The sequence below is a fragment of the Elaeis guineensis genome, chromosome 15 (genome assembly GCF_000442705.2).
Source record: "Elaeis guineensis isolate ETL-2024a chromosome 15, EG11, whole genome shotgun sequence".
NCBI classification, from domain to species: Eukaryota; Viridiplantae; Streptophyta; class Magnoliopsida; order Arecales; family Arecaceae; genus Elaeis; species Elaeis guineensis.
The window spans coordinates 70,098,424-70,125,695 of record NC_026007.2 but is presented as its reverse complement, the minus strand read 5'-3'; the positions used below and the strand labels follow the sequence as shown (position 1 = coordinate 70,125,695).

The 27,272-nt window shown below is 38.8% G+C and overlaps 3 protein-coding genes across 4 annotated transcripts; 1 reads left to right on the top strand and 2 right to left on the bottom strand.

Moving 5' to 3' along the window:
• The first annotated feature begins 1,599 nt into the window (after window positions 1-1,599).
• On the top strand, window positions 1,600-9,715 carry LOC105058583 (proteasome subunit alpha type-5). The gene is made up of 9 exons (XM_010941549.2): window positions 1,600-1,743; window positions 1,850-1,931; window positions 2,016-2,096; window positions 6,647-6,760; window positions 6,835-6,936; window positions 7,669-7,727; window positions 8,784-8,886; window positions 9,076-9,141; window positions 9,404-9,715. Exons 1-9 carry the CDS (start codon window positions 1,730-1,732, stop codon window positions 9,494-9,496), a joined length of 714 nt encoding a protein of 237 aa, XP_010939851.1. The 5' UTR covers window positions 1,600-1,729; the 3' UTR covers window positions 9,497-9,715.
• A 539-nt stretch (window positions 9,716-10,254) lies between these two features.
• Window positions 10,255-17,548, bottom strand: LOC105058582 (alanine aminotransferase 2). Of its 2 annotated transcripts, none has more exons than XM_010941546.3 (15): window positions 17,387-17,548; window positions 16,163-16,213; window positions 14,872-14,922; window positions 14,607-14,672; window positions 14,474-14,535; window positions 13,259-13,337; window positions 13,070-13,174; window positions 12,869-12,979; window positions 12,408-12,545; window positions 11,944-12,018; window positions 11,684-11,804; window positions 11,433-11,587; window positions 11,182-11,256; window positions 10,745-10,948; window positions 10,255-10,583 (listed from the first exon to the last, which is right to left on the bottom strand). In XM_010941546.3, the coding sequence occupies exons 1-15, from the start codon at window positions 17,531-17,533 to the stop codon at window positions 10,467-10,469; spliced, it is 1,557 nt and encodes a 518-aa protein (XP_010939848.1). In that variant the 5' UTR covers window positions 17,534-17,548; the 3' UTR covers window positions 10,255-10,466. The 2 variants fall into 2 exon arrangements, with proteins under 2 accessions (XP_010939848.1, XP_010939849.1); XM_010941547.4 differs by lacking the exon at window positions 17,387-17,548 and adding an exon at window positions 17,305-17,337.
• Window positions 17,549-21,032: 3,484 nt separating this feature from the next.
• LOC105058824 (pectinesterase 3-like) lies at window positions 21,033-23,326 on the bottom strand. The gene is made up of 2 exons (XM_073249115.1): window positions 22,273-23,326; window positions 21,033-21,915 (listed from the first exon to the last, which is right to left on the bottom strand). Exons 1-2 carry the CDS (start codon window positions 23,324-23,326, stop codon window positions 21,236-21,238), a joined length of 1,734 nt encoding a protein of 577 aa, XP_073105216.1. The 3' UTR covers window positions 21,033-21,235.
• Between the last annotated feature and the right edge of the window lie 3,946 nt (window positions 23,327-27,272).

Genomic DNA, 27,272 nt, shown 5'->3' with positions numbered 1-27,272 from the left:
TTTTTGCCTTTCTTGCCACCTCTCAGCCATCGGAAGTCCGAAACCCCCCACCGTCGAAAGCCTAGAACTCTGTCGCCACCGAAGAAGCCCCTCAAGCCTGGAATATCCGTTGTCGGAGACTGGGAGATGCCCTTCAAGCCCGACTGCTACCATCGAATGGGTTTGCATCCTCTCCATCGACGACGGTGCCGCCGATGCCTCCGATGGCCTCCTCACCGATGTCGCCCTCACCCGTCTCGAGCCTTCCTCTGCAAGCTCTTCGACGACCCCACTGTCCATATTGCTAACTTCTTCATCCGCAGCTCCGACGGGCACCCACTCTTCTCCGCCGATGATGCCTCTACCTCCTCACCAAGAACCATTCTCGAGTCCCGTGAGGCCATGACTCCCATCTTGCCATCTCCAGCGAGAAGACGGCCCTAATAGATCATAGATGTTAGGGGTGGACGGCTTCTATCTTGATGTCTTCCATCTCGCCGCTCCCATCTTTTGTCTCGTCGTCTCCATCTCGATGCCGTTTATCTTCTGCGGGTGGACGGTTGGTTGCAGTGGAGATGGGTGGCGGGGGGTCGAGGGCCTAAAATATGTGGGGGCCTAAAGGCCTTGCCCTTGAGCCGGCCTTGCTTTGAACCCTACCCCCACTATTATAAGATCAGGTAATGTTACATATGCATAGCCTTATCCTTGAGTTCTTATATTTGGGAAGTTATAATGGGTAACCTTACCATTGCGTCAAAACTCATCTATTTTTTATTATATATATATATATATATATTTTTTAATTATTACTTAAATTTTTATATAAAAGTGATGATGAATGCCCAACAAAAAATCGAGTAAATTTAGGATGTGTTTGGTTGGTCATTAAAAAATATTTTTTTTTTATTTTAAAAAATAAAATTTAAAAATAATGTTTGATAATATCATGAAAAATAAAAAATTAAATTTAAAAAATTAAAATAATTACTTAATATGCAAAATAAAAATTTTTTACTTTCTAAAATTTATTTTTCTGCTTTTTTTTCTTCTCCATATCTAAAACACCAAATCAAAAAGTAAAAAATCTGAACCTTTCTCTCTCGTCGAGCTTTTCATCTCTCTGTATCCTTCTCCTTCTTTTTTCGAACTCTTCTCCCTCATCGAGCTTTCACCTGCCATCTTCAAATATTGCTTTTTACTCTATAGCAATGTAGTTATCAAACATATTTTTTATTTTTTTATTTTTATTCAATAATAAAAATTAAAAAAATAAAAAATATTTTTTAAAAATTAAAAATTAAAAAATATGGCCAAACGCACCCTTATTTTAGGTTTGCTTTCTTATATTTATACAAGACTTCAACAACTTAACGAGTTGACATTCTTACATATTAATTTATAATTAGAGCACTTTTGCATGGAAAAATATGGCAGTCATCAAATTTCTCCCCTGTAATTATAATCATCCATAATTTTCTCCGACATGAACTGCATGAATTGAACTTGCACTTATGCTCGACCAGCATCCTTCCACGTTATTTTCATATTGACAAAAATACCCTCGCTCGGCAATGACACTGCCGGCCAACTCCCAAAGTCCTAAGCTGCCTTGCTTCTCAAGTAGCGGCCAAGCTTTATGTCGCGGAGCGGATCCAAATAAAACTTCTCCACTGCTCTCTCTTCCTGTCTCCCCATACTCTCTCTCCTCCGCCGATCTTTAGGGTTCGGGCTTCCAATCCTTTCATCCGATATGTTCCTCACCAGGTGAGCCCTCCTCCACTCCAATCGCACCCATCTCTTCCGTAAAACTTCGTATAACATTTGATCAAACTAATGATCTGCGGGTTTTGGGGTTTTTTTTCGGTTCAAGGACGGAGTACGACCGAGGGGTCAATACCTTCTCGCCGGAGGGAAGGTTGTTCCAGGTCGAATACGCTATCGAGGCCATCAAGGTAGCGCCTTTCCCCTTATCTGGGTCTAATTTCTTGGAGATTTTCAAATTTTTTACGTTTTTTATTTTATTTTTTTTTGTTTAGTTGGGTTCGACGGCGATTGGTTTGAAGACGAAGGAGGGCGTGGTGCTTGCGGTCGAGAAGCGCGTGACCTCCCCCCTGCTGGTATCCACCCGATTGGGTTAACCTCTCTTTCTTCAAAGGATTTGGTTCTGGCTGTAAATTTTGAATCCTTACTGACTGAAACTGTTAGATGTTGTTATTTTTGAATTTCTGGTGTGAGATCGTTGGATCGTTACTTGCATACCGGTTTAATGTTGTTTGTACTTTTCTCTTTTTCGTATTTTAATTTGGAAGCCCGCATTTTGCGCAAAAGGACTCTGTAATGCCAGTATCGTTCATCAAAAAAATCTGATAATTAGGTTAGCTCTCTAATGATCTAATCTGAGGGTCATCCTCTTGCTTGAGTTCAATTGCGGACGTTAAGGTCTACTATTTTTATTTTTATTTCGTAGTTTGCTGTGTGGTAATCAAAAAGATGCAACTTGTTTTCTGATTAAGATAGAGGTGCAATACCACTACGTTTTTAGTTTGTCTGATAATTGCCTTTTACTACTATAAAAAATATAGAATTTTGCAGCTCTTTGTTTTCTTCTGGAAACTGATGTCCATGTAAAGCAAAGTTTCGTTGGTTATTCTGATCAAATATCTAAATAGAAGGGTGAAGATGCCATTAAGTGAGCATCTGGTCTTAAATAGTGAAAAACAGAGACATATGCCTGAAAAGAAGACAAAATTTGCAGGTATGACTTCTTAGAGTGTTGCCTATATTACCTTTGGAAGTTTAGATCGTGTTTTAGGTGCTTTAAATCATCATATTCTTAATTCTGTGTGCAGTATCTTTTAAATGTCTGTCATCCCATCTGATCATTTAGATGCCCCTTATTTTTCAGATGCGTCTCCATTGTAATCTGGTTCATGCTTATTTCACTTTAGTTGAGAATTTTTCTTGCTTCATAATCTGGGAGAAGAGTTCCCGTGTTTAGGCTGTTATGGAGATAAATCTGTTCAAGAGTTTCTTTCCCTTCGAAGAAACCAGAGAACTTCACACAGTAGAAATATGAAATTGTTGAAAAATAATAGGAGTGCAAATGGCTCTTTTGTTCAGAAATGGAATGTTGCTCATATTCCTAGGAATTCTAGCTCCCGGGCTGTGTGTATGCATTGGTATCCTAATTCTTGGATCTCTGAATCCGAGAAATAAGAGGGTTAAACTGTTTGTTCCCCAAATTGGACAAATGTTGCTTAATTTTTTTCTTTAAAGTTAATATTATTTGAATACATTCTCATTCGATTCTTTGAAAACTGTATTTTTTCCAGCACTGAGACACATCAGAATCAAGATAGGAGGCCAATTGCATCTATCTCCTAATCTGTCTTGGGTTCAGCTGAGAGTAGTCGGCTGCAATCCATTGAGTTCTACCCATCTTTATGATAATCTTTTCGGTCTCTCTCATCAACTGCTCATGTTCGGTAGCTGTCCCTTTTGTCCTCCCATCATAATCTTTTCGAATTAATGCCTTTGTCCTACTAGGCAGGGAATGTGGACGGTTTAGTTTGATTGTGTGGAGATCACATGGAGGGGCATTGACATCATGGAATTGTGAGAACACTACCACGACAATCTTCTTCTACTATTCAACACGACGCACATGAAATTGGTGATAAGCTGTTTCTGGAAGAAAGACAAATCCAACAGGAGCAACATATATGGGATTTTTTTTCCCTTGTAACTAACTTATAAGGAGTTCCTCTTCCTCCTCCATCTCCAATGGTGGAACAAATGGGCCTGAAGGGTGGCATTGGTTACTGAAAATAATAAATGAATTTTTCAGACGTATCCTTTGGCCCTTTCAATCTTACCTTTGGCCCCTCCATAGGCTTAAGACATATCCATTATGGATCGAATTTTGCCAGATAGGTTTATCCATATCTGTATCAATATTTATGTGGCAAATACGAATATGGATATAGATGTTAAATGGATAATGGTGTTTGTGTTTATATATGTTCTGAACAGTTACAGGTATGAATATGAATCAAATATCAATCATATCCATTTAGAAGAAAAATGTATATGGATGTAATTCAGAAATTATGTTGAGCTGAGAAAGTTTAAGAAGGACAACTAACATGAAATATTGTATGAAAAAAGATGATAAGAATGGAGTTGAAATTTAATTAAATACAATGTTGGCAAGCATATAGATGTTTCCAGAGGAGAATAGCTTGTACTTGTTTGCTGAATTCAGATAATTAAAGGCCTTCTCCCTGGTCACCACAAATATGTGCTCATCTATGCCAATATTAGGCAAGCCTTTATTCTCACTTTCAAAAACCTAGGTTTGTTTTTCCACTAAGTATTCAGATGTTTGAATCGGAATCCCCCCCCCCCCCCCCCCAAAAAAAAAGCCCCTAGTTTCTGGATATCCAAATCAGGAAAAAATTTAGAAACCATATCCTCTTTGCATTTGACATTTTTTCCCCTTTGTATCTGAATCATATCTAGGTCTAATTGGATATTGATCTTTATATTTGAAACCGACCTGATATGAATCTAGTCAGATTTTATCCAACCCACTCTCAGCCGTATCTCTGCCCCCTCCTCCCACAAACAAATTTGAAATAAAACAATTTTTAGTTTGGGTGTCCCCTTTCTCGACATGATAAGGCTCTTGAAATGTGTCTGTTCTTCATTATTTAGAGATTCCACCTGCTACCTATAACTTCCGTTATGTAGTTTGAACACAACACAAAAATCCCACTCGAAGGAGTTATGTAGCTGAAGTAGAGCTGTGCCTTTGCTCCATGCCTTAGAGCCTAAAAGGGGAGCAATAGGAAAGCTCAAAAACAGTTGGGCGATTATCGTGTGTAAGATTTGTGTTTCTAAAGGTTTTTTTTAAGTTCCTTTTGTTATGTGTTCTAAATATGATGGTTTTGCTAAGATCAATGATAAACTGAGGGAGGCCATCTAAATTGGTCTCAATTTTACTTTATTCATGTTGTATGTCCTTTTTTTCTTCCTACTTGCTTCCTTCCTTTTTGCCCTACTTATGGCTTTGGATCACCTTTGTTTCTTTCTCACAGCATGAATCACCGAATTCTTTTAACTATATTGTCACCAGCTTTGCCAAGAAAGATCATTGTCTCCTTTGCTTTCCTGCCCACTCGTTGTAAGAATATAACATAAAATAATTTGATATACACAATTTTCTTTCATGCTTATATTCATATGTAGGGCAAAATCAATTTTTGTTCTTCACTATGTTATTTGAATTCAGGTCCTAGTGGGATGTCCCATGGGATACCGAGACGGGATACCATCCATATGTCGGGAAGGGCCGTCGCACTAGCATCCCACTATCCCAATCAGGATGTCTTGGGACATCCCCTGTCCCAAGAGTCAGGATGGGGCGAAACGGCGGCGCGTCCCGTTCTATAGGTAAATCGGGACAGTCCCGTCCCATGAGATGTAAAACCTTGGTTACTTGTGCATATTCCTAAATCAAGATGTAGCAATAGATAACCACTTCTTTGCAATATGTGGAAAGCTATCTTGTGTTTAATTATACCAGAGCATTGAGGTAATAATATATATAAAATGTTGTTCTGTGACACCATTAACTATAAGTTCTCACATTAGATATCAATAACAATGTTAAGAAACCTGATTCCTCCATGCTTAAATCAAACTTTAGTTAGTGCATGGTAATAGGAGAGGATGTGTGATTCTTGGCTTGGCCCTTGTCCGTCTCTCCTCCAATTCATCAGTTTTGAGCAGATCATGCTCTTTCAGTGATTCAAGTTGTCTAGGTTATGTTTAATTTTAAATTTTTTTCATTTGTTTATAACCATTAACCGTCAGAACTAGCAAGTGCTTGGGAATTCATGTCTTCTTTTGAAATCACATTATACTAGCATTTGTTAGACTATGACACCACCTATCCTTGCTTACATATTTGGCCGTTTTTGGCTTCTTTTTGGCAATGCTATTTGCATGTGATATATTCATCTTCTTATTTTAATGTGCTTGAGTGGTTGGCTGACCTGAAGTAGTTACCATGAACATATCTGGTATCTGTATCATTTTTATATTCTAGAAAGTAATGTTTATAACAAAGTATATCATTATTAATTTTGGGCCTTCTCCCCAGCTATGATGTTATAATAACTGGATCAGTGCAGTTATGTTTGACAGATTCCCTTTGTAGTGTATTTAATGCAGTCTTGTACGCTATTCTTTCTCAGGACCCTTATATAACTCTGTCATTCATTTTTTTACTTGAAAATCCATATAATTTTTTAAACGTACTCTTTTTGTTTGATATTTTGTTGACAAACTCAATGGAAGCTCTCCCTTTTAAGCTGTGTCAGAATACAAGCTTTGTTTCCAACCATAAGTTCCTTCTAAATAAATTACCATAGACACTCTTCTACAAGTTTGTAATTAATTTTATTTTAGATTCCCTTGGACCATTAGAGACAACTATATTTTGGGCAAACACAGGATCAGGTGGGCAACGTTGCTTGGACATCCTTTTTCTGCATCTTCTAACAAACTTGCAGTTCCTACTTCCTAGTGTTTAAGCGGGACCTCATCTTTTATTCTAGTTTTCAAGATCATGTTTTGGACTTATGGTGGTCTATTTTTGCAGGAGCCAAGCAGTGTGGAGAAAATTATGGAGATTGATGAGCACATTGGTTGTGCAATGAGTGGATTGATTGCTGATGCACGAACTCTTGTTGAGCATGCTCGCGTTGAAACTCAGGTACCGTTAAGGTTTGCTTGTGAGCCCTATTTTAGCAAGCATTAATTACTAACTTTAAGTACTTTGTTCATCAGAATCACAGGTTTTCTTATGGTGAGCCAATGACTGTTGAGTCGACTACGCAAGCTCTATGTGATCTTGCTCTTCGATTTGGTGAAGGAGATGAAGAATCCATGGTTAGCATTGCTAAACCTTTTACATCCTGTATGTTTCTTTTTGTATTAAGCATGGAGATGGTAAAATAAGGTGCTTCTAGGAGTTGCATTGTCATCTGGAGTTTCTTCGAGTCAGCACATACTTGTCATCTCTGTGTGTGTGTGTGTGTGTGTTGGGGTGGGAGTGGGGGTGTGATTCACCTTGTCAATTCTATCTGTTGCTTGCACTAATATTGAATGCGACAAAGTTATGGGCAAAATACATCTTCAGAACAAACTCTTCAGAAATTTCATTTCTTCTTGTTTTTGCAACTTCCAGTAACATCGATATCTTTGGAAGTTCTTTATGCTACTTAAAATTGCTGAGCTTGACTACCAGGGGGAAAAATAACAATAAGTGCTCTACCTGGCAACTCATCTTCTAGTTATAATGGCATGCTCATGCTGTAACTGTAGTGACCTGTTTTAGGAATGTGGCAACAATGATGTCAAGCAAATAGTTCTCACTAGTTGGTGGCTACTTCCACATTTATGGGACAAGGCCTCCCAGTTAAGACTCGACTGAAGGCTTTAAGCTGCCGAAAATCAATACTCTACATAGGGCAAATATGTGGCTTCCAGACTTTTTTTTCTTCAACATTAGTTGCTATTAGTTTATTGCAGTCGATTTGCACTTCGTAGATGTAATGCCAAATAACAAACTTCTTATTTTGACTACGAAAAAAATTACTAACAATTGGTTTTTTTGTCCAGTCACGACCTTTTGGAGTGTCTCTTCTGATTGCTGGTCATGATGAAAATGGGCCCAGCCTGTAAGTGCCTGCTACTTTCAGTGACATGAAACTATTTTTCACAACTCTTTGATGAATCAAATTCTCATTTCCAATTATCAAGTAGATGTCCAATACATATATTTTGCTGGTCTGTCTTTGTATGCTTTCTCCTGATGAGTGAATTTTACAAATTATAATGCATCAAATTATTTATGCAGGCTGCTTATGTAATGGCCATGGATTATCATATTTAACAACTACTGGAACAAACCTTGTTTTTTTTCTTTAAACCCTTACTTAATAGTTGTCATTAATTTTGAAGTTTTGCTGATGTGGCCAAATTTTTGTTATTCATGTTGAGGATAATTGAACAGTTTTTACTTGCAATCTGCTGATCAAACTTAATTCTGCGAAAAAAGAGATGCGGGCAAGTTACTGAACCTCAACTTTCTTTCAATTGTCAGCCATGATCCTCTTCTGGATATCTGGAAGATTGGTAACCCTTCTGGGTGTCCCACATTTACAGTGAGAGGAACCAGCTAGCAGAATGGCTGGCTGGTTATGGTCTGAATCAAGGGAACAGTGATTGGGGTGATTCTTTTTCTTTTCAGTTGTTGGTATGTAGACATTTATTTTATGGTGGAGTTTATTCTCAATTACACGCCCCCACTTCCCGTCGCGCACCACCAAAGGAAGTTCAACTTTCTCATAATACTCCTAACTCCTAAGGTAGTAGTCATCCAATTAATTAATGATGACAAATAATGATGATGATTGACAAACCCTTAAGAAATAATAGGGTTAGTGCCGAAGTAATTGCCATGTAGGGGCGAGGGCCACCAGTCTAGGTGGCAGTTTCCTTGTATGATTCTATCTTTCTTTACTCTGGCAAGGTTATGGGAATTATGCCTAAATGTCACCTCTTGAAGTCAGATTTTTGGATCTATGAGTTCTTGCATCTGGCATTTTATGAAATTTTGCTTCAATGTTCAGGCCATCCAGTCTGGGCGTGATAGTTGTCAATCCAAAAATGCAACTTCTTTATTTTGGGCTCCTGCATTGGGAGACTGATAGTTGAAGAATTATGCTGTACAGGTACCACACAGACCCATCTGGCACTTTTTGGCAATGCAATGCAAAAGCAATAGGGTCAGGTTCAGAAGGAGCTGACAGCTCTCTTCAGGAGCAATACAACAAGGTCAGCAAGCTAGCTGTCTAGGTTTTAAATTTTGATTGCTTGGTTGCAGCAAGGAAAGATATGATAGAAAGAATTCATTGTTTTGGGTCTTCCAATTATATTGAGCTAGATATCTAGTGTACTGTTTTCAGTCACTTTAAACTAATTTCAGTGGTACATAGTTTTTGATGGTACAAGCTGCTGGTGCAGGACTTGACCCTTCTAGAGGCTGAAACAATAGCTCTTTCTATTTTGAAGCAAGTGATGGAGGAGAAGGTAGAATTGCTCCTTTTTAAAAAAAAAAAATTAAATTTTTAGGTATCTTCTTTTATGTACATAGGAATTTATAATTTGGCTTCACTTGTTGGGCTTGTGATATTTTGCCTTGAGCTGAATCAATTCCTTTATTAGCAGTGCCCAACTCAATAAAATTGGGCTTCTTTTGGGTGGTTGATTATTTCTTTTTCCCTAACGATAGTTGTAATTATTTAAACAGGTTTGTTAAGATCTTGCTAATGATAACTTCTGTGTTGTCCAGGTAACTCCAAACAATGTTGATATTGCCAAGGTTGCTCCAACTTATCATCTATACTCCCCTTCTGAGGTTGAGGCTGTCATTGCTCGCCTATAAACTATCCATATACCTTGGTGTTGTCTGTTTGCCTTCTCCACCATAAACGTATATTTGTTACCAACATTTTTATTTTGGAGAACATTTTTGCTGCTGCTGCTGGTGGTGGTGGTGGTAGAATGGCAACAGGATCTAGTCTTGTTTGATGGAAGAAACTTCTTTTAATACATTAGCATGCAATGTTTGATATGGTAGAGTTCTACAGAGTTCTACCGCCAATGCTTGAACGTCTTTTGTTAGTCAAGTAGCACTAGCATTGACCATACTGATGATACAAATAAATCCCTTCATTAGTTCTCGGTTTGCATGACGCTTTTCTTAGAGGTCAGTGATCCTTTAACCATGAGTCTTATGCAAGACAGGTTTCTGTCTTTTTTCATAAAGAAACAAGTTTTACAGAAAATCAGTTTTATCATAATGTGTTTAGAAATCTTACTGACCTTAAGAATCCCCTCCAAAGATCTGCAGGTCATATACAATGGCCAAAAGGCTACCTGCTTGATATTTACCTTCTCATTAGGATCTCTTTCCCATAAAAAGATGAAACTAATACTCATCCAGAAAGAAAAGCTGGTACCATCTCTCTTTTCCTCTAACTAGAATTGATTGTTCTACGATCCGTTTGAGACTACGTAACCTCTTGCCGGCACAACCCCCATATCAAGCTTAAAATGTGCGTGAGTTTGGAGAGGCTATGCCCACCCTCTGTCCTACATTCATCTCATCTCATTCATGCCTCAGGTGATATGCAGAGTAGATTTTAGTTCATCGAAATGAAATAACCTGCATAGAAGCATCTTTCACAACCCACAGGCCACCGAGAAGCCTGTAAGTTTTGTTTGTTCCATAAAACAAAAGACAGTGAGTGTGCACTTGCTCCATCCACAAGAAGGGTGAAAATAAGGATGGATGTTCGCTTATTCTGATTCAACTACGTCATACAACAAAAAAGGGAGATTGAAGAGAAGGCTTAGTCACGGAACTCTCCCAAAAATGATTCATGGAATGCCTTGAGACGGGCGATGATGGCCGGGATCTTATTCTCCTGGGGTAGGATTGTGCATCGGAAATGCCATGTTCCAGGTACCTGTTCCCAAGTTAAAACAGAAAAGAGTAGCGTTAGTACCACAACCCAACTGAGTACAGGTACAAAAAAGGAAAAATCAGCAACTTTTTGACATCAATGTATCCAATATTAGCTGATAACAAGCAAGAAGATGTTCATAAATTGAGCATAAACAAGTTCACCTGCCCAAAGCCAGAACCGGGAACAACAACAATTCCGGTGGCATCAAGAAGACGGCGAGCGTAGAATGCATCAGGGGCTGCATTAACTGCGTTGGCAGCTTCAATTGCCTTCTGAGGCAGGTGAAGACGGGGGAAGAGGTACATTGCTCCCTCCGCCTTGTTGCATGTCACACCTTCTAAGCTATTGAATGCATCCTCCAAAGCCTGTGTCCGATAGAAGAAGAGGACAACAAAATCTCCATAAGCTCAAAGGAGCCTTTGTCGCATGACAAAAGAAGAAGTGAATAACATAGATCAAAGGTTCATTTTCTGAGAATGGAAGTTATCAGACAAAAGCCAGCGCATGTTGCATGAATCAAACATTACAACTTTTTCCTGGACAATTAATCAGTAGATCTTTGTCGAATTCTCGAATTCTAAGAATGGTTAAAACTAACCTTCGCACGCCTAGCTAAAGATGAAAGGATCCCATTCTTTTCTGCAGTAAAGGATTCATATGATTCATCTCCAACCTGCAAATTCATCCAAGATGTTGCTCTCAATTACATACCAGACCATAAAGGGAATGACACTTTCATGCACTCGTTTGTGTGCATGGTGTCCTTTCGGTGGTTCCTTTGAGATAAGAGGTTTTCAAAGCTTAATCACAGCCAGATGCTAAATAAGTTGACAGCAACAGTATATTAACCTTCGGTGTATTCATAACAAGGCTTGCAAGGATCTGGCCAGAGATGTTGGAACAGAGGTTTACTGACGCCAATTTGTAAATCTGTTCTCTCACATCCGCACTGAAACCGGTTATCTCCATGTAGCCTCCCCGTTTTCCACATTCCCCATAGTATCCTGGTGGAAATGACAACAATAATTCTTGTAGCTATATGCCAAAGATATTCAGGACAAAGTTGAACACATTTCTTGATCTAACATGGGGACCCATACCTTTGGAAACTGACTGAAATGATACTAAAGAAAGATCTTTCTCGCCATATCCCATTGACCTTGCAATCTTCTTGAAGGAGTTGAATTTCTTGTTTTCAACATATATATTTTCTTGGTATACCTGTATAAAGTTTGACAGTGCATCAGTAACCGGGGGCACTAAGTTCAATAACACTCTAGTCCTGAAGCACATATTGTAAGCTGATTCTGGACTTTGACATTGCTTTAACTTCTAGAAAGCATTGGCATACATATCTCACCTCATCCGCTAGAAGAACAAGGCCTTCTTTCTTGCAAAACTGCACTATTTCCCGCTGGTTTCCCTCTGCAAGAACCTGGAGAAATAACACTATAACAATTGAATTGAAGAAAAAAACCTGTGCAAAAAACTATCATAATACTACCGTAGAAAAGTAGGGATAAAAGAGTCTCTCTGGTGTAACTAACATTTAGCCAAAACCATTAAGAATTCTTCTAAATACTTGGAAGGATTAAATGTGCATGCGTATGTAACATTTAGCACCATTCTCCTGCAAAATGGTGGCTGCAAAGTAGTATCAAAATTACCCTTTCAACTCAGTAGGCAAAATGCCTTTATTACCACCAGATGTTTCAGAAAACTAAGAAAATGCACACTTTTCCACTCCAAAGGTTTCCATGGTAAGCCTCCCCCTCCCCAACCAAAAAAAGGTATAAAAAAGTATAGAAAATATTCACTATAAACCTGTCCAGTGGGATTGCCAGGATTTATCACCACTATTGCCCTAACAGCAATGCCCTTGGATCGAGCATCTTCCAGTTGCTTCTTAACCACAGAAATCTCCAGTCCCCATCCTGCTGCTTCATCAAGGTAATATGGGACCTGAGACAAAATAATTCTCTTGTTTAGTTCCTCTTCATACATTCAAAATCCTGAAGCAAATTCTGGATCTTTCTAACCTAAATGAACTGCCTTGACACCAGAAGAACATCCTTAACAGCATAAGACAACCATAAAGAACCCAGAATCTAGTCAAATACATAAGCACTTATATGGCTATATTATCTTTTAATTCAGGAATACAATGCCAAGAAAGAAGAGAAACTTTTGGTCAAAACTAGACTTATTGGCAAGGTGACTGACATATCTTTATGATATAAGTAACTAATATATAGTTAATTTCAATAGCTACATAATGAACGCACAAGAGAGCCACCATGCAGAGCAATTGAGGCAGAGTACAATGGGTACTGAGGTATGGGGCAGAGAATGCCATCTTTCTCCGATCTTATCAATAACTGCATCATCATGTGGACCTGAGAGGGGCAAAGCAAAAGAAATAAGCAGGTAATGTATCTTCACTCATATTAGAAAAGAGAATATCGTAAGTATCAAAGGTCAAGTACTGCAGGGCTTGCTCCATCTGTTAGGAAAATGTCATCTGCATTGGCAGGGAAACCATCACGGGCAGCAATTCCAGCAGCAATAGCATCACGTAAGCCTTTGATTCCCTGGAACAAAAAGAATACAAAAATCCTCAAGGTCATGGGGTTAAAAGGAGAATATGCTTGCGAAATTTACCAAGCATGTTTTACCTGACTATGACTATATGCACCTGTTGCCCTACCAGGAATCAAATCCAGAATCTGCCGTGCTCGAGCTATAGCATCCGAGCTGCAATGACATATAGAAGTTCAGGTGTGATAGCATAAGGAGTTTCTTCCATAATGTAAAGTCATAAGTTGGCAAAGGGCTATAAATCCTATGCAAGAACATGAAACAGTTAATAAACAAGTAGAAATGGTATACAAAATTTGCCTTTTTTAGTCGCCTAACATTCCTAATATGTGTTAAGGGTATCTAACATGTCATCAGACCAGATGCTCCTATACAGTAATAGTAAAAGGACTCAGAAACCAAGTTTCCTACAAACATATGTTCAAAAAAAAAAAAAAAAGACAAACATTTGGTTTCTATGAATTCATGTCAATATCAGGTTGCTTCCTTGTTTAATCTAATTGTATGAGATCACCTTTTTACAATGTGCAGTTTAAGAATCCTCCTTATGCAAGAAATTCCCCAATAAGCCCCTAAGCTAATATTCTCTATCAGCCAGCATGGAACATTGACCACGTTTCTTTTGATGCCTACCTAGTTCTTAGTCTTTTGGAGCATCTAGCTCATGAGATACTAAGATTCTCCTTGCCACCACCATTACTAGGATTGAGATCTTCATTATAGCTCAAACCTGGATGATGACGCAATTGAGGAGCTCTGTAGCTCACTGCTAGACAATTAAAAAGGCCAAATGAGGAGATGTACGAAAAATGCAATACATATTCCACTATTGTCTTAAGATCCTAATCTGGGATAAGGTATGTACTGATATGCATATAGATTAAAGAGGAATATATGCAATTAATCTGTAAAAGAAGATGTTATCTGCAAAAAAAACTCATTTTTGTTATGGTATATGACCAGCAGGGAGAATTTTCCCTTATCTTTCCCAAGAACCCAAAACCTCCACCTTCCTGCAGGGAAAATCCTTCATCTTCCATGTAAAAGAATAACAAGAAGAAATGAAATGAAAGGAGAAAAAACAGATCCTTAAATTATGGATAAAGAACATAATGACCCTACATAATTAGTCATGCCCATGGTTAATATTTTCACACAGGACCATGTGGCAAATCACAATATAAAAAATAGAGATTTCTATAATATAACCCCTGACATTGCTTGTGAATAACATTGGTTATAACAAGCTTAGCTCATGATGCCAATGTGTTCTGATTATGATTCACACTTACCTGAATAAGGCATGAGCTTCACTTTTGTCCAATATGGATGGATGGTCACATAAGGCAAGAACCTGAAATAGAACACATTAGTTTTAAGAGAGATTGAACCTCACTGGTAGTCAAAGTTCAACAGAATACTGACCTCCCGGAAAAATGTAACTGGCTGCTGACCAAGAGACTGGGGATTGCCGATATTGCAATAAAGTATCTGCCAGAGCAATTGGGCATTTAAAATGAAGTATTAAAAAAATTTAATGAACTCAAACATACACAACTTGTGACAAGTTTCTAATACAAATGTATTTTGAAAGCAGAATGTTACTCTAAAGACATTATAATACATGATACAAAGGAGAACACTACCTATTAACTGACATACACTAAAGGGAAATTGGATAAATACACACCTCATCAAAGGGATAAGAACCCGGCTTTGTTTGCAGCTCTTGTTGTAAGCGCTAGGAAAAAAGTAGACAGATTCTTAAGCAGATAAGAAATTTGAAGATAAGTGCATTCAGCAGAATAATTAGCTTGACTTTTGCTATATTCAACCAATATATATCTCAAATTCCAAAACTAGTGATGTACTAAAACCATTTGCACATAAAACTTTTCAGATTAAGCAAACATAAAGAAATTAAGAAGATATAAGCTGCCAAAAATTATAAACAGAATCTGATTAGTCACAAACACCAATATTCAGTGCAGCATTGCCAATGTTCCTGTACCCTTCATTCTAAAACATACTAATGGGACAAGTTCCTGAAAAAAACATGATCTTCCATCCACTGTAAATTGTACTTCTTGTACTGAAGAGGAGAATCCTAAATGATGTGGAAAATAAGACATGTAACATATCAGATTGCAAAAACATAAAATTTCTTTGATTAGCAGTGATGGCAAGGCATTTAAAGAACAAATTACTTTCATTACCATGGCTCCACTTTAAAAAGGGGTGGATATCTGTATATCTGAATATCTCCAGAAAGAATAAAAAGGAATGTTATGCAATTATATTCCCGATGAGCAACAATGAAACTAGTTGCACAGTATATATAGATAATTAGACAGGACATGAGAGTAAAATTAGTGTAGTATAGTCATGTCGTTATATTTGAGTGTTAGGATTGGTAGGAGTACAAAATTAGAAGTGATAAATACTAGAGTCATACCAACAGAGCATAAAATCAGAAAATAGTTTGAAATGGTTCAGCCTTACAACTTACCTGGCGCTGAGAGTATCTCAATTTATATTTGAAATTAAAAGAAAAAGGAGAGAGAAAAGGCAGAGGGGGAGACCAAGACATAAATAATAGGAAGAATGGACTCTAAAAATTGAAGAAGTTGACTGGGAAATTCAGTTTACAATGCACCTTGATGTAGTTAAAGAGACTTGCCATAGCAGATGTTCAAAAAGCATCTGTAGTAAAGGGAAAATCTAAACTGTGTTTATATTTTGAGCTAAAAAAATAATTTGAATCTTCATTTATTGCTAAGTGGCAGCCATTATATTAATAAATAAGAAGAAAGTTCTATCATCAGAAGCTCAGAACATTTTCGAACCATACAACTGAGCCAACACATTTCTGGCCCAATATCATGTATAATGATTATTTTTTATTATACATATATACCACAATATCCAATAAAAATATAGAAAAAAATTATGGAACTTATATTGCCAAAAACCCTAAGTACCTGGGCATGGCTGACAATCTCTCCACGGACGGCATACTCACATTTTAAAACCTGAATGAAGGAAAATAAGTGTATAAGCGTATAATAACGGGTTATGGACCAACCATGTCGTTGGGGAAAAAAACCAAGCAATGGAAAGCAGCAAGGAGGCATACGCCTCAAAACTCTGGATAAGAAATGGCAAGATTTCTCTTATGTATAAAAGGAAATAAAACGGAAAAAACTTGAGGGAACAAAAAGAAATTAAAATGAACCACCAAATAGCATACTTGCATATCCAAGACTAAAATCGTGAGGATCCATTCGAACGTGTGTGTTTGGTTCTTATGCACCGAGTAGATCTTAGATACTTATAAATCTAAATAATATTTTGGTTGATTTTTTTTGGATGAGATCCTGTTAAAAAATAATCACAGTAAATACTGAAAAAGATCATAAAGCTGACCACATAACAGAAGCGGTACAAAAGTACAGAAATGACTGACTGAGAGCCCAGACAATCCAAAATGAGTAGAAAAAGGCCAGAGCAACTAATTAAAACGGGAATTTTTCTTAATGGAAACTAACAATAAAGAGGGCAACTTCTGCAACATACTAATCCAAGGACATGGTGAGGAACATCAATTCCAAGAAAGAGGGAATCGAAGCTAAGTTGAAAACCACATTAACTGACGAAAAGAAACGGTTACCAATACAAAAGCACTCATGGCACAAAACCGATGAAATCATAGAAAATAGAAAGAAATCGCATGCAGGAACAGAAAAAAGGAAAAATAAACATATCAATCGAAGGAAAAATAAAAGGAGGCCTAAAATATTTGTTCAAGTTGACGCCAGACCAGAGGCACAGGATGAGGAGGAGGAGGAAGTCATGTAACATATAAAACCCAAAATCGCCCATAAGAAAAATTCATCGGCGGTTTCATTAACCCAATCCTACTATAGATGATAAAAAGGAAAAGAAGAATCATGCAAGGAGAATACCAAAATCGAACACCAACAAACGATCAAAATCGAATCTTTAGCAATCGAATCAGCGAAATAGAAAGTAAAAAGAAGCCATCTTTGAGCAGTGGATCCAAAATAGCATAGAGAAGAAACGCCTATCAGACCAAGCCAGCAGGAAAGAACAAAGCTCAGACCACGATACGCGAAATCATCGAGAAAAGAAAACGACGAGATCAAGAAGGCATCTTGGTGGATCGAACCGGGAAAAGATGGCACCTTTGGATTGATAGAATCGAAAGTAAGCGGAGGAGATTGAGTGGAGCCCATGGCGGAGGACGCTGCGGCACCAGAAGAAGAGACAAGGTGAGCAGAGTGACCGAGATCAGAGCTGAAACAACGTTCGTCCGTGGCGAATCGGCGCATGGTGAGGCGAGACGGCTTTTAAAGTCGACTCGTCGCGACTTCGAAGAAAAGTTATGGAACCGTTTTTTTTTTGGGTAAAACCAAGTTGTGAAAGCGTTCGCCCGCAGGAAAATTTCAGAAGGACCATAGAATAGTAGGTAATCTTTCACGAGTCTCGGAGTTAAACCGGCTTGCGGAGCCCACAGAGTGGTAATCGGCGTGCGAGAGAGTTGATTACAGGGCACAAAGCACAGCCTTTTTCTTTCTTTCTTTTTTTTTCAATGATGTGATAAGAAACGTGTAAGACTTTGCCACTGGTGAGTCATGCGCCAGTTCAAACGGAACTCGAAACATCTCAACCCGGCTTGGTTCTGAACTTTACGCCCGGCAGACTGGATTATATGGAAGTACAGCATGTCCGATTCTACACTTCACCGCCAGATGGGGGGATTAAATGCGGCATGTTTTAATTTTGGTTTTTACTTTTGGTTTTGCAACTTTGTTTGGGTTGTCCAGCTTGTGTATCAGGATGTTTGGTTGTTGTTATCGATGTCGTAGCTTTGAACAATGTGACACCTTCATTTGAATCTACCTCGATGCTTCTTTTTCCGATCAACAAAAAAGGAAAAAAAAAAAAAAAAAAAGAATGGTTTAGGCTTAAAACTTTAATCCGCCGATCACACAAATGGTACTCGGAGAATATTTGACCTGTAATTGAAATCAAAATTAAAATTAAAATAAAAATAAATTAAAATTAAAATTAAATTGATCAAATCATTCAAAATATTTGATTTGTGATTTGAATCGGAATCGAAATGGATGATTTTTATTGATGTTGTTTGATGTATATAAAGATAAGAATCGAAACCAACTCAAATTTTTATTTTTATTTTTAATTAAAATTTTTAAAAATTAATATTAAATAAAAATTAAATATAATAATAATATTTTTAATTTTTTTAAAAAAATTAAATCGATAAATTGAATAATCGAACTGGTTTCTAGCGATGAAAGATGGACCAATCCTCTCAAATTAGCTCCAAGCTGTGCCCCCTGTCTGCGATCAACGAACCCAAATCAACCCCCAGTCCCACCTACACGGTGGCTTGAATAGGCCCCGCCCATAAGCTCCGCACCTGCCTCGTTGCCGTCGACCCACTAAACCCATCTAGAACGACAAGTTCGTCTTCCTCCTCAACAATACCATCTTTTGCTCCGACACTGCCACCATCACTGTCAACATCTTCGCCGTCCGAACCCACTTCCTCTCGAGCTCCGACACCCTCATCGGCACCGCCCGCACCCTTCTCTCCGCCCTTCGCCCCTCCACCACCATCTGGTTCGTCGCCATCCAGGTCCATCGCTCTCAAGGCATCTTCAACCTCGACGTCTCCCTCCTTGATACATATGTTCGCTCCTTTCCCATCTTCGTCAAGCTCGCCTCTGATGGTGCCCCCTTCACCATCGTCTGCAACAACACATCCAAGAACAAGAAAGCACGACCCTCTATCGATCGGGATGGGGCCGCGGTCCAATCCAAGCTCGACCAATGGTGGTTCGAGTTGCCATCGATTTTTGATGAGGAGGGGATGGCTCTTGAGGCCAAGCTCGCCAAGTGGCGAGTCGAGCTGCCGCCACTTCTCAAAAAGGAGCAGGCCATCGACGGAGGAGGCCGGGGCAGCGGACCATTGGCGAAGGAGGCTGGCAGGGTCGGTAATGGAGTTCTTCAGCTGAAGAAGGGCGGACCTCTTGATGCCATTGACAGACGATTTTTTTTTTAATCTCGTTCTACTGGAATGAGATTTTGACTTTCTTGGGGTGAATCCGGATTCGATTGATGAAGGAATGAATCATTTCCATTCTTCTTTGGAATAGGAATCGGAATGAAATTCTCTCCAATTAAATAGTTAGAATAGGAGTCATCCATTCTAATTTTCATTTCAGACTTTAATTATTCCAACCAAATATTCCTTCAGTTTACATTTATCCAACCTAAGCCCATAAACATAGGCGTGTATGGATATGACACGTGAGACATATATGAGATAGAGATGTATGAAGTGGAAGCATGACACACCAGCCATCATTCGCTCTCTATAAGAGAAATAAAGAAATTTTTTGTACACCATCCATGGCATAGAAAATCCGACATGGAGAGCACCATCTTATCTGATTGAATCATGTAGCCATTATTTTTTAATATATATTTAATATCTATAATTTTATTTTTTAATTTGAAATTTTGGATGATAAAAATATTTTTTTCTGAAAAAATTATGATATTTTATGTCAATATTATGATATTTTACGTTGAAATTATAATTTTATGCACAAAATATCATAATTTTTTCACATGATGTCATAAAGAAGGAAGAATATTTTCATCATTAAAAAATTTTATATAAATTTTTTAATGATAAAAATGCTTCTATCAAAATTAATATATCTTATAAAAAATTATGGTATTCTGTGTATAAAATTATAATTTTAATATAAGATATCATAATATTGATATAAAATATTATATTTTGATTTAAAAAAATATTTTTATTATTTAAAATTTTAAATAAAAAAGTAAAATTATATATATTTAATATATATTAAAAAATAATAATTACGTGGTTCAATCAAACAAAATGATGGCATAGTGCTCTCCACGTCGGATTTTCTGCACCCAGGCGGTGCACAAAGAACTTTGCAAGAGAAATAATAGGCAGAAAAGCATGTGGCATGGGCCCGCATATAAATGTAGAAAACTTTAAAAACTAGTGTTGTGCGGCTAGACTCTGAAACTTTACCATTATGTATGGTAAATACGCTATTTTGGCTTTGATTTCTTGCTAAGAGACCTGAATCAGGTTGTGCTGCAATGTGTCAAATGTAAATGCCAACCTTTTGATTTAACGCAAAGAGATTGCTTTAATCAATGCTGTCTTGGATGAGTTCATTAATTTAAATAATAATAAAATAGTATACAGGTTGTCCGTGAAAAATAAAAATCTCAACAAGTCTGTAGTTATTTAATAAGACTGCAATCAAAAACCGACCTAAATCAGGGGATTATGTCAATAATATTTGCTTAAACTGGTTGTTGGTTGTGAGAGAAATATTCAAGTTTTTCTGTCTCTCTAGATTAAAAATCTAGTAGCTCTTCATCAGAGCCATTTAAGTCATACTTTTTCTTGATTCATAAGGCCTCGTTGCACGGGACCTCACGATTTTATCTTTTTAAAAGACATCTCACGGGAAAGATAAAATTTCAATCCATATAAGTCATATTTTTTCTTGACTTATAATCGGTATGAGATTAAAAAAATTCTCTCTATACTATAATACTATTAATAAAATAATTAAAAAAATATCAAAATTATTGCATAAGAACAGCATCGTCAACCTAATATAACTGCATTGGAAGGGTACGAAAACACTGGGTTATACCAAAGCTTGCTTTTAATAAAAATAATTGAAAAGTCTTAAAAGCATCACCAGTCTCATATAACTGATAAAGAATCATGCCATGTCAATACTATCACCCACATATTCAACCTTGTGCATCATTTTACAGCTCTCAAGAAAAGAGACGAGGAATGGGTACATCAAAAATTGAATACAGAGAGAGGAAAAAAAGAAAAAACCCATAGAGTCGCTAGATTAGATTGCTTCCCCCTTTCTCCTCGTCTCCACATCTTCCGTTCCCCATGGATGCCCACACAATTATACCTATCACACAGTAGATTCAAACTCGATGCCTTTAAGAGGTAACCAATCACCAGCCTGTATAAAATTATCAACCTGATACTTCTCAGCCTCATTTCTACTAATCGTGGGCCTGTAACCGGGCCATCTCACACGGCCCGTCACATTGGATCCAGGCCCACTATTCTGATATTCAGCGTAGTATATTGTATCCGGTGGCACAGTGTCATCAGTCCACGGTAGCCACCCCAGTGGGTCCACCATCCCCCCGATCTCCGACCGCATGATGACCGTCGTCGAGTAATCCTTCCATGGCCTGCCAAGGTATGTGGGGACTGTTACATTGCCATGAGGGGAAATGATGCATTGTTGGATCACCATGCCGGTGTTTTCATTCGGGTCGGTCCGGCCTTGGGCTGTGATTGTGTTCTTCTGATCGGGCATTGGTTGCCTGGGCCGGATGGAGCAGCTTTGGAAGATGGCAGCAGCATCACCAAAAATGAAATCGACAGTTCCAATTATGACACATTCGCGATAGAATTGCCGAAGGGAGTGTACATAGAGGGTGTCTTGATAAGCATCGAAAGAGCAGCGGTAGAAGACAGAGTGGTCGGAGGTGGCCCGGAGGGCGACGGCCTGGTGACTCTCCGGGCCGGCTGTGTTCTTGAAGCCCATGTCCCTTGCCATGAAACCCCTTCCGACAGCAGCTGAGTAACAATAGTAGAATAATATGGATGAGTTGCATGGACTTGCCTCAGTAATTTCTTTTGTCACAACAGAAATTTCACGTAAGCTACAACAATCTGTGTGCCTAGATTTAGACCATTGCATGCAAAAAAAAAAAAAAAAAAATCATTAATTCAAAATATGGAACTCACAAGGACCAACAACTGTTAGGACATGCAGTTGGTAATTGGGATGCCCTTAGGAGATCCAGCATTCAAATCCTAGTATTGCTTAAAAATTTGAAGCTCACAAATCTACGGTGAGTGAAAGCTAATTAGGACAATGATGCCATTCAGATCATATATAGATTTAAAAGCGATTAACTCTAAAGCACTTACTGAAAGTTGCCGTTAGCTTTGTTGAGTTTATGATGGCATGACTTAAATTTCCTGTTACAATCGTCTTGTACATACCATCTCCAATCATCGTCACGTTCCATTTATCCTTGTCCACGGACACAATTTCCTCATACACACCCTCTCTGACGTAGATCACAAATGGATAGCCATTTTTCTTGGGTACCAAATCCAATGCCTCTTTGATAGTCCTAAATCGTCCGCTCCCATCCTTGGCCACCGTCACATTTGGCTCCAACCGGCTCGACTCCTCCTGCAAGAAAGCCCTCCTTTGCGAGGATGACAGCCATGTAGGTGGGCTCTCCTGCAGCAACCTTCGATTATGAGCAAAACCATCGGAATTCTCCAGTCTCGCTAGGATTTTCGTCGCAATCGCAAGGCTATTGCTCGTGAGCTGCGTTGCACTCGCCATCGCGGCCTTCATCGCTTCGACCACGTCGCTTGCTGCGCCCTCGAACCCATCCATGCACGTCTGTTGATCGGTGATCGCCGCGCTGAGCCATGTCCTGAGGTCGCTGATCTCCGACGCGGCCAAAAACTTCTCCCCGGTTGCTGCTTGCAGCAAAGCGAGCGAATCATGGAGTCGATCGATAGCGTCATCGAACAACCCCTTGCAATCTCGGACGGCACCCTGGAGGCTCTCGTCTTCCATTTGGACCACTGAGGAGGAGGAGGTGGAGAAGTTCTTGAGTGCTTCGATTGCGACTTGGAGGGAGAGCTTGAAGAACTCTTTGGGATTCTCGGTTGTGTTTGAGCCCTTTGCGGATGAAATGCTGGAGTCGCAACAATCTGGATATCGGGTGGCAGCGCATAACGCCTTTATTGAATTGGGAGTAGATATTGGAGATGGTCTTTGGGTGGAACTGTTACTGTGTTTGTTTGCCACTGCTGCTACCGTGATGCCAATGATGATAGCAAGGAGAAGGAATGTGGAGATGCTGATGATGGTGAGTCGCTTTCGGGTTTTCTGACGGTAGATTCGTTCCTCAAACTCTTTCATCCTTCCATACCCACTGAAGGAGTTCATGGAATCCATTCCTCTTTAGTTCTTCATAGTTGTGTCTTGGTTAGAGCTAGGGATGGGGTCTTATGGAGGTTTAGGGGGAAAAGTTGATGACATGTTAGTCCTGACCATAGATAATTAATAGCATGAGGCAAGACTAATTAAGGATTTGAACTATATGACTCTTCTAGTGGCTAGTAACATTATCTGGATTAAGACTTTTAAACAGGGGCTTGGTAGTCTTCGCAGGCGGAGGGAGCATAGATGCAGTGGACTATTGGCAGAAAGGGAATGGACAGGACGACAGTGGGAAATCGGCAAATGTGTATGCACCCATTTGGCAATATTGCAGCAAGTTGCTTGTTTCTCTAATTACATGTCCAGCTCCTTTCCTCGTCACCGTGGATATATAGCAATGTAATCTCTTGCAACCAAGCCACTAGCGTAGTTGTTTTGCAACACGACAAGTGCCACCCGTCTACGTACTTTTTTAAAGTTAAGACGGTGTTTACTTAAAACATGAGGCTTTAGGTTATTTAGTTATTTATTTTAAAGAGAATACTCAGACTAATTCAACTCAATCAATTCTTATCGACAAAGACTAAGTATATGATGGTAAAAGGACAATTGTTGTTGACTAAATAAGGAAAATTGCGACAATAACTTGAATTTTGTAGGAGAGTTTTACAACCGGCAATGGTTTGAGTTAGTAATCAGAAGATTGTCAAAGCAGGTTTAGCATTAGCTATCCTATGAATTTGACCCTGTAAGGCTGTCGTGGTGTAAGTAGGATTAGAATTGGACTGAACGGATCCTCTGCGGTACTAAAAAATATCTTACAGTGCTGTACATACATTGGAGATGTCAATAAAAAAAAAGATGATTATGCGATATTTATCTAAACTATTCAAATATTTTTGGATTTATCCATTTTTTTTTCTTAGTATTTTAACACGCGTGCGTAAGCACGTACGGTCACTCATCTTTTGATGGATATTTTTGAAATATGCACAGCATCTTACGGTACTTTTTGAGTACCGCAGAAGATCCATTATCAAAATTGGACCCTCTAAAGCCAAGCCAGACTCCGTGAGCGTCCAAGGTAGGTCCCAAAATTGCTTTAGGCGCCGGACTTAGACCTAAAATGTCTGTCCAAATATATGGCCAAGCCTGCCTGAGCTTGAGCTTGGGCTTGCCGCACACTCAATTGGGCCCAAGCCGATTGTGCCTGTTTGGGCCTACACGCTGGGTGGAACATGAATTGTCAAGTTTTGGAGTAATATTCCGATTAGAACAATCTAAAATCAAACCTATACTCTAAATATATATATATATATAATATTATATTTCAAATATTTGGAGTACAGCTCCGCTCTTGAACAATATTTTTCAAGAAAAAATAAATATTTTATCTATCACTTAACAACGAACTCATTACGATTGTCTCGCAGATTACTCCAATTTCTAGTGAGATTTATTATTAACTCTGTGCCTTTCTTTTTTCTAGAGCGCGACATTCTCAAAACACAGTGCGAATATGCCACAAAATCTGTGACTCTATCACGCGCTCCGATGTGATACCGAGGATCTTAACCATCCAAATCCTGTAATTAAATTGAGATACGCCCTAGTGATTGTATCCCTGCTCTCGGGGAAGGGTTCCAGTGCACGTCAAATATATTTGGATCCCGGTGGTTATGAGAAAATATTGGTTGCATAGGTGATACCACATCATCGTTATGACAAATCAATAAAAAATTAAAAATAGATGAAATATATGAATACTGTAGGATATTATCCACAAGAATAGATATAATATATGTCAATCGATGAAATATAAAATTTTTTATTGATTTATTATAATTTGATATGGTATCACCACTGCAAGTTGCAATATTTTTTCTGTGGTTATGATCTATCCATGGTCTCCCTTTCTCTCGTGCACCCACCAACCAAGCGAGAAGGTATTCGTGGCCTTCTCTTGGCGAAAAGTGTTGAAATGAGCTGTGGCGAAAAGTGTTGAAATGAGCTTGAATGAGCTGTAGATTCTTCTGATTAGAATGCAATCTTCTAATTAGAGGAAAATATATTTGTATGATTTCTAAATTGAGCTCCTGAAAATTAATAAAAAGGACTATTTTGGTCCTAGAGAATGTATTCATTCTTCCTCCGAAATCCTTGTCTTCACCTTCTCTTCTATTTTTTTTCTGTTTTTCAACATGGTATCAGAGCACTCTGTTCCATGAATACGCTCTATTCCGTCTCATCTCAATCCCTAAACTTCTTCAACTACCGACCGTCTGCACCTCTTCAGATCTTTTCAAATCTTTCTCGGATCCGGCATCTCCCACACCCTGAGTCTCCATCGCTACCACTGTTGCCTCCACAGCTGTTGCCGTCACTACCGCAGCCGACGCTTCCGACGCTGCTGTCACGACCGCTACTGCATCTCAAATCTTTTCTGGATCCGGCGTCTCCCACACCTTGTTGCTGCTTCCGCCACCGCCGTTGTTGCTGCTTCCGCCGCCGCCGCTGTCGTCACTGCTACCGTCGCTACCGTCGATGCCACCGATGTTGCTACTGCCGTCGACGCCACCGCGTATCCACTCGTGAACCACGAGATTGAGAACGGAAGCCGCTGACCCCCTTCTCATTTCTTATTAGGTATTGTTTAATACAAAAAAAAAGCTGGAGCACCTATACTGCAGTCTATTCTACTACCACATGTGCCTCCAATCATAGGTGCTGGATCTTGTTCTGGAGCAATAATGGATCATCTTTTTTGGAATTTCTGAATATTATCGAGGTGCCTTTCATGCAAGCAGATATTCGATATTTTTTATTTGTCATTTGAGTTTATCTCAGATCGTTGGTGAAAAAAATTCAAATACCTTTTCCTTCCTCAAGATTGTTCTTGTTTACTTGATCATTTAAGTGTTTTGTTTTGATAATGAGTGATAGAACTCCTTTAACCATGGAGGATTTAGAAAAGTTAATGGTTAGGATGATGAAATCTCGTATCTCGAATAGTGAGTTTTCAAAGATGACCCTAGAAACTAATCCGGTCAAATTGGATGGGCCGGGTACCTACTTGAGTTGGACGTGACATGTTCGTTTAATTTGAGAGTCTCATAATCTTGAGGGGTTTATAAGTGGTACTGCAAAAAGGCCAAAAGAAGATAGGATAGCTGTTAGACAGTGAAATTCTAATAACTCTCAAGTGGTAGCATGGCTCCTTGCCTCTATGGTATCAAGTGTTGCTCATACGGTTGAGGCACTGACGAATGCTTATGAGTTATGGCAAGCTGTTGCCACAACTTATTCCTATAAAGGCAATAATATGCATGCCCATAAGATCCAATGAGAGCTTCGGGACTTACTCAGGTTCCCGATCTTTAACAGAGTATGTTGGAGAATTAAAAAGGTTATGGAATGATTTTGATTTTTATAGTTCCTTTACCCTTACTCATCCTGATGATGTTGATGTGTTCTGCAAATGGATAGAGCGTCAGTGCCTTGTGAACTTTTTGGATGGACTAAACCCAAAATTTGAGTATCGACGCTATTCTATTTTTAGTACACAAGAGTGGCCAACTCTTGATGAAGCTATTTCTTTAGTTCTTAGTGAAGAAACTCGATTAGCCATTATGGCTTCTTCTACGAACACAGCTATACGATCTGCACTTGTAGTATAGCCAACTACTCTTGGAAGCTCTTCTCCTATCAATTCTGCTCAAGAAACTCAGCCTCGATCTCGTGGGGTTAAGATTTGTGACCACTGTCATAAGTCGGGCCACATCAAAGCTTATGCTATGAGCTGCATGGTCGTCCAACTAGAGGCCGTGGTCATGGAGGTGGTCGTTCTGGTAGAGGTCAAGATCAGTATAATCAGGCTCAATTTTTTTCTATGGAGATTTTATCAGTCGAAGAAATGCAACTTTTGAAAAAATTCATATCTTGTGTAAATATTTTTGAAAGT